We start from the raw sequence: 12,892 nt of genomic DNA, 5'->3' as shown, positions 1-12,892 counted from the left end.
CACGGAGAATTGCGGAGGTCTTGAAAACGTAGTGTATCATACCTGTCAACCTCGAACCATTTGTGATCTTACCAAATTTTGTTTTCGCCCTTACATATATGTATAAATACATGGAAAATCTTACCACTTTACATAAACAAGGGAACAGGAAACGGAAATCACATGGTGAAAGTGTTACAAAACGAAATGTTTATCATGATCTTTTTTTTTTAGCCAATCAGAGGCGCCGGTACATATATCACTTGGCAGACATGCGTTTCCGGGAAGAAACAATGGCGGATGGTGAAAAATGGCTAGAAAGTGCCTTAATTTATTTTTTTTTCTCAAAATCACCGTTTAGCGTACCATTTTCATGTGTACAGCGTACCAATATAAAAATGGGCTTTCAGTTGTACCAATTACGGCGAGAACGTACCAGTTGACAGGTATGGTGTATTCACTGTAAATATTGACCTGTTGCATGTAATTCTCACTACAAACTTTTGATACTTGAAAATGCTACTAATTATATGTAATTATACCATAGAAACATCTAGAAAGCACTAAAAAAAACTTTAAACGGAAAGCCTTTGTGAAAATGTAATATTTGTGTCACTCTAAAAACGTTTGGCCATGACTGTGGTTAGTGCATCGGCCTCACAGTTCTGGGCTCAAGGGTTTGATCCCATATCATTGCTCGCTGTGTGGAGTTTGCATGTTCGCCTTGCGTGGGTTTTTTCCAGGTGCTCTGGTTTCCTCCCACATCCCAAAAAGCTGCCTGGTAGGCTGGTTGAACACTTTAAATTGCCCATAGGTGCAAGTGTGAGTATGAATGGTTGTCTGTCTCCATGTGCCCTGTGATTGGCATGCCACCAACTCAGGGTGTCCCCTGCTTTCTGCTCATAGTTAGCTGGGATAGGCTCCAGCACCCTCGCCACCCTTGTGAGGATAAGCAGGTCGTAAATTGAATGAATGAATTGTATCAATATGGTTGTTTCGTCCAACATTCCAAAAAGTATAAGATCATTGAAGACTCGAAATTGTCCAAGGCTTGTATATGATTGTGAATGACTTTTTTCTATATGGGCCGTATGATTAATTGACTTTACCTTCTTAAAATGGCTCCAACACATCCAGGACCTGAAGAAAGATAAAAGTAACAAAAAATCTATTGAATGACCAGAATTTTATTTCAAGAAAGGAGCATGGAAATCATTATGACTGGCCCTTTTGGATATTTTTCCATTTCCCGTCACGGTTTTGTCCGTCTTCTTCCATGTCGCCGGTGTCCCCAGCCATCTCAATTTTCAGGCAGGCTTTCGAATGCAGAAGTTCAAATCTGTGAGCTAGTTGACCAGCCAATCACTTTTATGAGCCAATGAAAGGAGGGTATCCTTGACTCTGCCCACCTTCATGCCTTTTTTGCCTTCTTCGGGAGTTATCTTTCCTTCCCTTTTGCCAACTGGAAAGCACAGGACAGTTCGTTCATCTAACCTGTTTCTTCTCACTGCTGTGATGGACTACTGATTTACAAACTCAAACAAGAGATTTGTTTTGTTTTTTCCCTTAAAATTGATGGCTTTTGAACCATTGGACATTCACATTATTTTTTTTTTCCTGGTGTGTTACATTGTGCCTAGTCTTTTTTTTTTAATGCAAAAAGACAAATATTCTTTGTGGGCTGAACTTATCGAACACACTGCAATAAAATCTCTAGTTTATACACGAACAGTATTTATATCACCATACTTAGGAGGGTATACTGAAAGCTAAGCTGATTTTTCACACACGCAAAATGTTAACTGCTAATAATGTGTGTATATATATTTATATATATATATATATATATATATATATATATATATATATATATATATATATATATATATATATATATATATATATATATATATATATATATATTGTATTATTATTTTTTTCGGGGGGGGGGGGTGGAGTGATGTTGATAAATGTATGTACAGAGATGCCAAGTGGTCTATTGTGTCCCTATTAATTTTATGGATAAGTCAAACATTGTCTGGAAACAAATGACTGACAAGTAAGTATCGTAACTTGTAATTGGCTTACAACATTATCTTAAATGCTGTCAGGTTTGTTGATTTGATCATAGCTCACCTAATAACTAACTAACCCTCAAATATATCTGAGATGTGTGCTCACAGCTGGCTAATTAGCATGGCTTACAGTCCTCTTATTACCATGTATAAATCAAAAGTAATAGAAAAAGGGACAGTCCTGAAATACCTAATTAATTAGGGATAAATTGCTATGAGGTGGGACAACTTTGCTCACATCAACCATAAAATGTTGCCATTGTGTGTTTTATCAGACGAGGTTAAATTATGCATGTTTTTTTTTCGTTTTTTTAGCCAGGCAGACCACCAGGCTTATAAAGCACTGTGGGAAATCCTGAATATACTAACCTCAGATTTACTAAACCTGATACCTAACTTAAAAACTGTATTATTGTAAATAAGAGTACAAATATAATGGCAAGAGATTGCATTAAATTCAATTTTTTTTAAATTATTTTGGACTCGATATTCAAAATAAATATAACGTCTATTTACAGTATAAAGAACATAATTGTGTCTAGGGTAACATGTTAGTTTTGGCTCACATGCAAAACAAAAATTCATAATATTCCCGAGAGGTAAAGGTTGGCATCTCTGTGCATAGAATTTATATCACTAGGGGATTCCATTTATTTATTTGTAAAAACACTGGAACCTCTCAGGTCATAAACTTTCTGGTCAGGGAGGGCGGGAACCACTAATTTAACGTTCAAAACAATGGTTTCCTCACGAAACCTCAAATAACATGTGAACCCTTTCACTGATCATTTAACTGTTAGAATATTGTAAACACTGATAGAATTATGACAGATGAATGATGAAGACACCTGAAAGATTCACATTTTCTACATTCACCATCAGTGATGTCATTGGGGTGAAAAGTGATCAATAAATAAATGTAAAGTCATTTCATCTGCCTTAATATATGAAATCATGTTCGACTTGTTTTGATAATTTTTTTTTTATTTCAGACGTTTCAATGTTACAATTTGTATCTGAATTTTCATTAATGTTTCGCTATTACATATTGGGCAGCGTCTTAATACGCCGATGTTAATCATTATATAATGACCTTGACTAGGTGCTTTGATGCTTATTTTGTAGATATTTGACTTCAGAGGTTTTCATGTTACAATTTCTATATGAAGCTCATTAATGTCTCGATAATACATAAGGCAACATTGTTTGGCTTTATACATTTTAGGTATAGTGATTCAAATACATAAGTACACACCAGGGTGGAATATACCTTGGTGATGACGCTGCTTCTGAACCCCGCCTCTGTGGCCTCTCACCTTTGACCTTGCCACTGTTTGCCGTCCCCTGACTGGCTGCCTCTGAGTTAAAGTAAGATTGTTTGATTAAGGAAGGTGGGGGAAGGTGCAAAACTAAACATATCCAGTAAAGCTACAGTATTGTGAATATTTGCATATGTGATCACCATTGAAAAGGCTGTGTCAAATTTGAATTGATAATATTACACCATTGTCATATTACTGAGGCTAGCTTGGTGATACTTTGTGGAAAACCAAGTCTATGGAGGCAAAAAAAAGGAAAAGCTTTGTTTTCAAGAAAAAAAATGCCCACTAAACACATTTATCTTTGTATTTTTCATGTTATTTATTTCATATTTTTTTTTGGAAAAACTGATATTTTAAGTGTACATAAACTATCCCTGAATATCTAACAGCAACATGCCTTTGAGTGTGTGGATGTTATTTGATGAATCAGATTTTTTTCATCCATTGAAAAAAAAAATACCCTGTTTTTGAGACTATAAATCCCACTGGCCAAAAAAATAATCAATGAACGATGAAGGTATAAATTATAATAATTGCGTTTTCCCTGCAAAAGATCCAAATAATTGAGAATTTTAGACTTGTTGGCATTCTGCCGTATTGGATAAAACCTTATATTTTGTATACTGTGGCTCTTTGCCTTATTTCATGTTTCTCTAATTTTTATTTTCTCTTAAAGCACACTCCAATTCATCATGGCACATTAAAAACAAATAATACACTATATTTAGAAAATAATTTGGCAGATTGTATTTTTTATGCTGCTTCTGATGTAAGGTGTGGCTCTTTGACTCAAACAGTTTAAAGTCTTGGCTCGTTGTGTCTAAATTGGTCACCACCCTTGTCTTATAATTTTCGTTTGTTCACATAATTGCATACGTACTGCAGAGAATCACACAGATTTCCACGTTCTATCCACATACAAAAGAAGCTAGAATAAAAAGAAAAACATTACAATTGGATTGTTCTCATTAGATAAAAAATATATATACAATAAATTAGAATTGACCTCGAGGTAAACAAAGTCTATATTGTCCATATGTGTGAGATCAAATTCTACAGTTGAGCTATTGCATGATTGAATGTATTGTAAATATCCCCATTATGAAATGTATTTTCTTTTGCCAATCCACGTCAAACTCTCCTTGCAGTTTACGGCAAAAGTGAACATGACTTGAGGAAACGTTCACTTGTTGACAAAACAGCCACACACTAACTTACTAAACGCAAAGTGAAAGAGTCAATTGGTAGTTCAGCCACAAAGCCCCCCCCCCCCCCCCCCCCCCGTTCACTGTCACCTGATCTTTGTTTGGGAATCACCCTCCGTGTAACACAAGCACACAATAAACATGCACTTATGTGCAATCACATACAAATGTACGAGTTCACCTACAAGATTCTCTTCTAGATGAAAAAAAGGACTAAGAAAGAACTATCCACAGGTGACCAGGTTAATTGAAACAGTTTAATTTGTCAGTTAATTTGCTATAAAGCGACGATCCATAGAAGGCCCCCTTGTTCACAAACAAAAATAGTGCAAGGTTCACCATTTGTTCAATGTATAGTTTCAGGTAAGCTAGAGCAGGTAAGTATAGTCATTTTCATAATTTTCTTTTTGTATTTCCGAAAGCACATTTGAACTTTACATTTTAACACTTCATCATGACTTCAACCTCAAAGTGCCACCCCCTCCCCATTCCTCCCAACCAGCTGGCCCGGTTGTGTCAGAGGAAAGTGACCTCTTGGTTTTGCTTCTTCCTGACACCGTATAAGACTCCAGTACCCGCCTCTTCCCCACGCTCATGTATGGAAAGAAGGCTCAGCCATGTTTCCATAACAAACATGGACAAAGAAATGCCCCTCGGTCTCATCCTGTAGTCATCGACAAGACTTTCAATGTTTCTAGTCTGACACCAGGCCATTTTATTTCCATTAAATCAAACACCAGGCAGTTGCAAGAATCAAAGAGCAATTTTATTGCGCATTTGTCAACATTGCAAAAAAGACAAAACCACATCTTGCAAGTCCTCAAAGCATTAATATCTTGACAACTGGAGGAAAACTTACATGCAACAAACAAAATACAAAATAATGTTGAAAAAAAAACATTGCAGTTGTTTTTCCCCCCACATATCACAATGTTTTTCTTAAATATAATACAAATTTGTATACATTATTAGGAGAATGTTACACAGTAAGGCAACTTTTCAAATGAAAATTGGGCTGATTGTTTTTACATCATGGTGGCACAATTAAAGAAGACTTCAGCAGAACTAGAAGATAGAAAAAAAAACAATTTTGAAACATAGAAAACAATCGACTTTATGTTTTTAAAACATACGCAATGTCACCAATTTTCATTCATAGAAAGTCATTACGTATTGTATAGTTCTTGTTTATCTGACTGTCATTAATAACAAATATGATACCTATTCAGTTTAAATGTATACATATCTTCTTTGCCTAGAGTGAAAGAAAATATATATACAAGAAATAATTTGATCTCTGAATATATTAGTCACTGCCGCCACCTATTGGAGAAAATGCCGTTGCATTATCATTGATTTGGGGAAAAAATACATAAAAGAACATTGAAAATGAAAATTTTTGTATACTGAACATTTCGTACCTAGAGGCATTTGTAAGTAGAGGTACGAGTGTACGGAGTAAAATGCATACAAAAATAATAAGATGCATTTACCTTCCATCGTTTGCCACAGTCATTACACACCACATAGGTGGTCATAGGCTCGTCTGCACTGCGAGTTTGCACCTAATAACGAAAAAGCACTCAACAGTTCAACTGTCATATACAATGTGCCAATTTACAGTGTTTCTTTGTAATAGTACCTGCGTGTAAGTGCAGTTCTTCCCCCGACACTTTTTGCACACAAACATGTCCGTTTTGCTACCGCTCACTTTGGAAAGCTGATGCTCCCGGATGGACTCCTGTGTCAGAGTTTCTCTAATCTTCTTCAGTTCTTCACTGGCCATTTCCTGCTCGAGCAAAAAAAATTTAAAAAAAATGAGTGAAAAGAAAAAAATAACTGACCGCTGTGATTGAACAGCAGCTGCGAGGCAAGCAGACCTCAGAGGTCATAGAGGCAATGCGCTGAGTGGAAATGTTGCCACTCAGGACATTTCGCCGCAGATCTGGGTTTTTCTGGTCTTTTAGGTTGGAGATTCGACTGCGTAGACGCGCTTTATACTTGATGTCTGTTGACTTGAAATCCTCAAAAATCTGTGAGCAGGACCAACTGTCAAGGACATCAAATTCCTCATAAAAGGGTTTCTGTGCTTTTGATAACATGGAAATATTGGCAGTTGCAAAAAGCACATAAACTAATGTCCAGTAGTGAAATTATATAAGGGTACACTCTGCTACTGCATACTTTGCCTTTTATTTATTTTACCTTTGATAATAAAGCCACCAAAAAGACAAGGTTGAAATGCGGCTCGAAGTACTTTGCTCGTTAACTGATTAGCTATTATGTTAATTACCTTGTTCTAATTTATGTTGTCTGCGAGGGCCTGGAATATAGTAAATATGACCTGTTCCTTCTCAGGTAAAATGTATTATATGAGTTATTGTAAGTCATTGAACTGGTCAATTTTTAGATCAACATGTTATGTAGTGTGGCTTTTTCGCAGCTTCTATTTTTGTCATTTACTAACAAGTCATTGAGGCCAAATAACGCTAGTAAAAAATTACAGTTGCAGAAAATGAATAACATCATGGCTGTCAACGGCAGTTTGTTTTGTCGATAACCAAGTGGATGGATTTAAAAAGGATATGTTCCTCAATTTGTGCTGCTAGGAGACTGCAGTCCACTCCAAAGGTCTTGTAGTCATCTGGAACGTAGACCAGGAATAGATGCAAACTAGATGTCCATATTTGCTTGTATTTTGTGTTTTACCATTTTCATTTAATTATGGATCTAAAAAATATTTCTTTTATGCCTTTTTATTAGATTTTATTAGATATTAATACTTTTTAATAAGGGATTGTTCAGACTCCAACAATAAATAAAACAATATATTTCCTGTTTTACACTTGTTTTTTATGTAAATAAAAATTTAAATCGCTTTCCTAAAATATATTTTTATCTTTCCACTCAAAAACAATTTAAAAGACTAAAAAAGACATGAAATTGAATGTTTTACATTTAACAAGTTTAAATAAACATTTTTTTAAAAAATTAAACCACATAGGCTTACTCTTTATAATGCAAAAATATTCTTTCAAAATCTACAAGTTTGAAAAATATTCTAAACACAAATTTGCTCTTTTCTCTTTTGTGTTTTCAATTTAAATCTTTTTAAATGTATATTTACAAATATTAAGAAATATCAAATTTCCCCCACTTCTTCCTAGAATAAAATATATCATCTCATTTTTTGAATTGCTTTATCTTCACTAGAGTTGTGGGGGGTGCTGGAGCCTATCTCAGCTACCAGAGGCAAGGGACACCCTGAATTGCTGGCCAGCCAATTCCAGTACAAGAAAATATATCATAGAAAAAGGCCATATTTCCTATTAAGAGGCTCAGGGAGAATTTGGAAAAATCTTAGTCTATAAATTATCTATCGATTATCAAAAAAGCTGTCAGTTAATCAATCAATTAATTTTGGCAGCCTAGTTGACAGAAACAGCAGGCCCTGGAATAAAACCCTGAATACAATGAGGCCCACGACAAAAATGATTTTGACACCCCTGCAGTAGAATTGCATACCACATTTGACTTAGTCCTACAGTTTCCTAGCTAATTGTACCTTGATCAAAACCAAATAAAATTCCAGCAATATAATCTATAACAGACATATTTGCAATTTACATTAGTCCTCACCAGCGGTTTGCAGGGCCCCCACCAGCAACTCTCGACATTTATTCCTAACATGGTCTGTGGTGAGAGGAATGACCGGGAAGGATGGGACCAGAGAAGGCACGACGTCAAGGCACTTTGCTGTGGTTGAGCTGTTGTCGACGAATTTAGAAAAAAACGTCACAAGCAAGCAGCAAACGCTTTATCACACGTTTCCAGATGGTGTCGTAAAAAATGTCATCATCGTGACTTGATTTCCACTGTGTAACCAAGTTAATTTCTTCGCATAATAAGTTTGTGACACACCTTTCCTCACTACTGTCCTTGGAAGTCTTCCTAGGAGGGGAACTGTCTTTTTTCTCCGACTTCGACTTGCCGGCTCCATCTAACTCAACCACATAAAACATTACAATACATATAAAACTGGAAAATGCTGTTGATAGGCGCTAGACGTCTAAGCCAGGGGTATCCAAACTATTCCCCAAGGGCCACAATGGGTGCTGGATTCTGTTCCAACTGATCCAACCCAATAGTTTAACCATTGAGGTTTCTTTTGAAACCAGCAGCTCCTGACAGCAATCAATTGAGGGGGCTGGAGCCTATCCCAGCTGACTTCGGGCATCAGGTGGGGGAAAACCCTGAATTGGTGGCCAGTCAATTGCAAGGAAGAAGGAGAGGGGCATGCAAACTCCACACAGGAAGGTTCGGACATGGAATTGAGCCCTCACTCTATGAAATGTGAGGCCAACATGCTGTCCACTCGGTCACCTGGCCTGTTCACTTAAATGACTTCATTTTAAATTAACACAAATTCCTATTTAAATGTATTTATAGTAAAATACATTCATGACTAATAATTAAAAAATATATTGGACTAATTTCTAAAATTACATTTTTCTTCAGGGTTGACTGACTTTTGAAAAGCCATCCACTGTTGTGACAAGTTTCTATTTAATTGTTAATAAATGATGCACATTTATGGAAAAATAAATAGCTATAATAGTCAAAATAAAATTAAAATCTTTTGCATAAGTAATGTCATTATTTAAGGAGTAAAATAAAAAAAAAAGGTTTCATGATGATGTTTCAATTAGTGACCAATTTTTTTCTATGGGACATTTATGAAGAGTCACAGAAATAATTAATTTCTAGATGGATTAACTTAAAATACAAACCAATTAATTTTTTCCAGGACTTGATGAGCGTTTTGGCCAAACTCTGTACTTCCTGGTCGGAACTTAGTTTCCGCACAGCATTCACCGACATACCGACTCTGGTAGACTAGACAAAGGAGAATCCATAAATTCATAATTTCTCTTCACATTTTAGCTATTGATCCAAACAGAAAAAAAAAATGATTTTGACAAAAAGCTATTAATTTGGGAGAATTGTAAAATTTCCCTAAATACAGTTTTGCCCTCACATGCATTGTAGGTCAAAATTATGTCACACTAAATAATCTGCGAGAGTTAATGTAATTGATTATTTGTTTATATGTGGTTAGAAACTGGAAAAAAAATGAGCCAAGGCTCATTAGGAATCAACCTGAAGTGTTTCCAAAGACATTGCGATGGTCTTCAACTCCCTCAGCAAATCCAACGCTCCATCCTGCAACACAACATTTTGGACATTCAAACAAAGAAGACAATTACATGTATTGCATCTTGAAAATACAATGTCTGATGTGCAAGTATAGGCACAATAATTTGCAATTTAGTTCCCCACATCATACATTGGTACGTTCATTCACCTGTCCCAGTCACAATGAATTGGATGTCTATCAAATTCAGCCAATCCATTTGGACTGGGAGGGACCAATGAACTAATTTCCATTTATTCCTCCCAGTCCAAATGGATTGAACGTCCATCGCCGTAAATTGCAGCCAATACGTTAGCACGGAATTGACGTCATCATAAAACAAATACATGTGCACAGAAAACCAAAACACATGCATTTTGGGCATACACATGCCCCTTTTAACCACTTTTTTTACATAGTGTATATTAACTAAAAGCAAACATGACTTGATTTTCTTGTGGGTGTATTAATTGATCCAGGTGTAGGTGATTCACGTGTTAGGGATTCTGCCCAATCACAGCCTTGATTGGACTCCCTTTGTGACGAGTGTTTTTGCGTCCCTAAGCAGATGCTGATGTAAGCTTTGAATTTGAGTGGCAGGGAGGTTGGGGTGGGGGGCAGTGGTTTACTGACTCACCGTGTTGTTCTTTTGGACCATCTTGTCAAGTTTTCGACCGATACGTTCCACTTGTTGGTTCTCGGTCATGTTGAGAGGACTATGAACCCCAGAGGTGTCATGTGATCGATGTGAACATGTGTCCAGTGCGTCTCTTTTAGCTGAGCGAGTGCCTCCTTGCCTCCTGCTGCGATTTTGTCGTATAAGCACCAGTGGCATGCTGGGAGTTGTAGTTTACTTTCGGCAGTGTTTTCTTCTTGACGTCTTCTCGTTTTGAAGGTTAATTTACTACACTAACAAAACACCCTGTAGTAATTCTATTATTGTCACTATTTTTCTTCTAAGGCTGATTGATACGAGTTACATTTCTGTGACGTTGTTAATGTGTTGCGCACGTTTGGGATGCGCACTTACTCGCTTTATCCGCTGAGTGGAAGTGTTGCCATCTTTATGAGGTAAGGATCACTGACTTTATCAGTACAAAGTGTTGTTTTCTTTCTTGTGATCACAGATTTGAGATCAAGGATTCAAATAATGGTGCATTCCTGTGTGGAGTTTGCAAGTTCTCTCCGGGCTTGTGTGGGTTTTCTGCCGGTACTCCAATTTCCTCCTTCATCCCCAAAACATGCATGGTAGGCTGTGCACATCTCCTTGTGACCTGCGATTGGCTGGTCACCAATTCCCGGTGTCCCCCCCAAAGTTGACTGGGATAGGCTCCAGCACCCCCACCACCCTTGTGAGGATAAGCTGTAGAGCTAATGAAAAAATAAATGAAATGTATAAGAAAGTATATCAAAAATGAATAATTGAAATTACTACATTATTTGGAAGTCTTTCAGGGCCTTTGAGAGTAATAAATCCATTTTAACTGGGAGAGACTGCCCTCCCAGTCAAAAAAAATGGATTGGACAACTAGCGCAGTCAATGGGTTAGGTACTGATTAGCAGACTTTCCCCACATTTAATCAAAGTATATGTTCTTGAACATCTCTTTTATTTGAACTGGAACACCGGAGAACAATGTGTCAGCGATTTGGACCCACCTGCAACAGGAAGTGTTTGTTCTAGTTATCAGTGGCACAATTCAGGAAGCGGGCTTTCCTAGTGATCTATAGAGTGATTAAAAGTAACCTCTGACGCCAGGAAGTGCTTCTCTACTTCAACTAGATCTATGTAGAGTCTGCTATGGCAGGAAGTGTCTGCTGTCCTTCGTGTGCCGCCACCGGAGCAGAACCTGGGCACCAGGAATTGTCCCACACCCAAACCCCACCTCAGCGAGTCCATTCAGCGACTTGTGCATATGATGTCAGACAGGAAGTGTCCTCTCTGGAGAATGGATGGAGCCATTCTAATTATTGTGGCCTGCATTCTTCTTTTCGGATGGTAAATGAGTCTAGCAGAGGCAGTCTGGAAGTCATGTGACCCAATTTTTAATAAAACAATACAAAAATGCCTCCAAATCACATCCTGATTTGTCTAAATTGTTCTACTAAAGACGCCATTGAAATGCTTCATAATTAAATATTTGCTGACTTTTGCATACTATTGTGCATCAGTTAATGCTCCATAATACCAAATGGATAGTTTCGGCTTATAGTCAAGTGCGGCTTATGTCCAAACAAATATCATTTTTACATCACATTTTCCACGTGTTGCTCATAGTGTGGTAATTCCCATTCTTTTTTTCAAATATGGAATTAAGTTACAAGTCTGAGCTCTAAGTATGAAAAAAAAACAAGATTGACCAGTGTCCCCAAACGCTTCAACTATACATTGGGCATGCAGCAGAGCAGGCGATTCTTTGTCACTTTCAATCAGCTTCGTCTTCAAGAAACAGCCTTTGTCCATTTTCAGCATGCCTGCCCTCATTATTGTGCATGAGTGTGAGTTGGCAAGCAAAGTTTCATATAGGTCAAATGAGGGTGTGCGCTTTGTGGGACTAAGAGTGATGAAAAGCTGCTCCAAATTCGTGTATATGTAGTTGAAAAAAAAAACTGCACATAAACACATACCATCGACACTACTTGTGCTTTCACTGTACCAGCAGCACAATTCCCAGAAACTGCCTTTCATCCGCACAACGTGTGCACACACTCTATAGATTTGTATTAACTGTGGGTGAATACTGCTTGTTTTACATGTGTTGACTAGTAAGTGTATTTACACTGTACAAACAAAGTAGGGCAAAGACAATGGTGGGATGCAGAAAATGACTCCCGCTGTCACTCAAACATACGTTTGTTTGTGTGTGTGTGTGTGTGTGTGTGTGTCTGTGTGTGTTGGGGGGAGGTGGGGCAGGCAGTATTGAAGTCAGCTGGTTTCTTAAATTGTTTTTTTTTCATTATTAATATTGTTATTGTCACATCTATCTACCCAACCAAATCACATTTGTGAATAACACCTCAAAAGTAACATAAATAAAATGTAATTGCCTTGCCATAGATTGTTTTGAGTAGTTTACCTTATGCTTATAATTTTACCTTTGCTGTTTGTTTCTCTTCT

General features: G+C 37.1%; 2 protein-coding genes across 8 annotated transcripts; one reads left to right on the top strand and one right to left on the bottom strand.

Moving 5' to 3' along the window:
• Positions 1 to 5,325: 5,325 nt before the first annotated feature.
• LOC144205750 (transcription elongation factor A protein 2-like) lies at positions 5,326 to 10,780 on the bottom strand. 6 transcript variants are annotated; one of them, XM_077730328.1, is made up of 10 exons: positions 10,413 to 10,773; positions 9,742 to 9,804; positions 9,372 to 9,477; positions 8,503 to 8,581; positions 8,221 to 8,348; positions 7,171 to 7,225; positions 6,462 to 6,618; positions 6,224 to 6,370; positions 6,075 to 6,146; positions 5,326 to 5,646 (listed from the first exon to the last, which is right to left on the bottom strand). In XM_077730328.1, exons 1-10 carry the CDS (start codon positions 10,608 to 10,610, stop codon positions 5,638 to 5,640), a joined length of 1,014 nt encoding a protein of 337 aa, XP_077586454.1. In that variant the 5' UTR covers positions 10,611 to 10,773; the 3' UTR covers positions 5,326 to 5,637. The 6 variants fall into 6 exon arrangements, with proteins under 6 accessions (XP_077586454.1, XP_077586462.1, XP_077586471.1 ...); XM_077730345.1 differs by lacking the exons at positions 5,326 to 5,646; positions 10,413 to 10,773 and adding exons at positions 5,666 to 5,904; positions 9,947 to 10,123; XM_077730351.1 differs by lacking the exons at positions 5,326 to 5,646; positions 10,413 to 10,773 and adding exons at positions 5,666 to 5,904; positions 9,929 to 10,001.
• On the top strand, positions 10,384 to 12,664 carry LOC144205782 (uncharacterized). Of its 2 annotated transcripts, XM_077730364.1 has the most exons (3): positions 10,384 to 10,846; positions 10,903 to 11,023; positions 11,558 to 12,664. In XM_077730364.1, exons 1-3 carry the CDS (start codon positions 10,794 to 10,796, stop codon positions 11,810 to 11,812), a joined length of 429 nt encoding a protein of 142 aa, XP_077586490.1. In that variant the 5' UTR covers positions 10,384 to 10,793; the 3' UTR covers positions 11,813 to 12,664. The 2 variants fall into 2 exon arrangements, 1 of the variants encoding a protein (XP_077586490.1); XR_013328228.1 differs by lacking the exon at positions 11,558 to 12,664 and having other exon boundaries at positions 10,384 to 10,670; positions 10,903 to 11,211.
• Positions 12,665 to 12,892: the final 228 nt, after the last annotated feature.

This window comes from Stigmatopora nigra, chromosome 1 (assembly GCF_051989575.1).
Source record: "Stigmatopora nigra isolate UIUO_SnigA chromosome 1, RoL_Snig_1.1, whole genome shotgun sequence".
Classification (NCBI taxonomy): domain Eukaryota; kingdom Metazoa; phylum Chordata; class Actinopteri; order Syngnathiformes; family Syngnathidae; genus Stigmatopora; species Stigmatopora nigra.
The sequence above is the reverse complement of the archived record's forward strand: the minus strand, read 5'-3'. Positions and strand labels throughout refer to the sequence as shown.

Excerpts from the sequence above, each read along its gene's own strand:
- LOC144205750 (XM_077730321.1), bottom strand. The coding sequence starts at position 10,610 with ATGCCACTGGTGCTTATACGACAAAATCGCAGCAGGAGGCAAGGAGGC. Across the intron at positions 9,805-10,412 it reads TGGTCCAAAAGAACAACACG|GATGGAGCGTTGGATTTGCT; the intron begins GTGAGTCAGTAA and ends GTTGTGTTGCAG. Across the intron at positions 8,349-8,502 it reads AAGGACAGTAGTGAGGAAAG|CTCAACCACAGCAAAGTGCC; the intron begins GTGTGTCACAAA and ends CGTCGACAACAG.
- LOC144205782 (XM_077730364.1), top strand. The coding sequence starts at position 10,794 with ATGCGCACTTACTCGCTTTATCCGCTGAGTGGAAGTGTTGCCATCTTT. Across the intron at positions 10,847-10,902 it reads AGTGTTGCCATCTTTATGAG|ATTTGAGATCAAGGATTCAA; the intron begins GTAAGGATCACT and ends TTGTGATCACAG. Across the intron at positions 11,024-11,557 it reads TCATCCCCAAAACATGCATG|ATCTATGTAGAGTCTGCTAT; the intron begins GTAGGCTGTGCA and ends TACTTCAACTAG.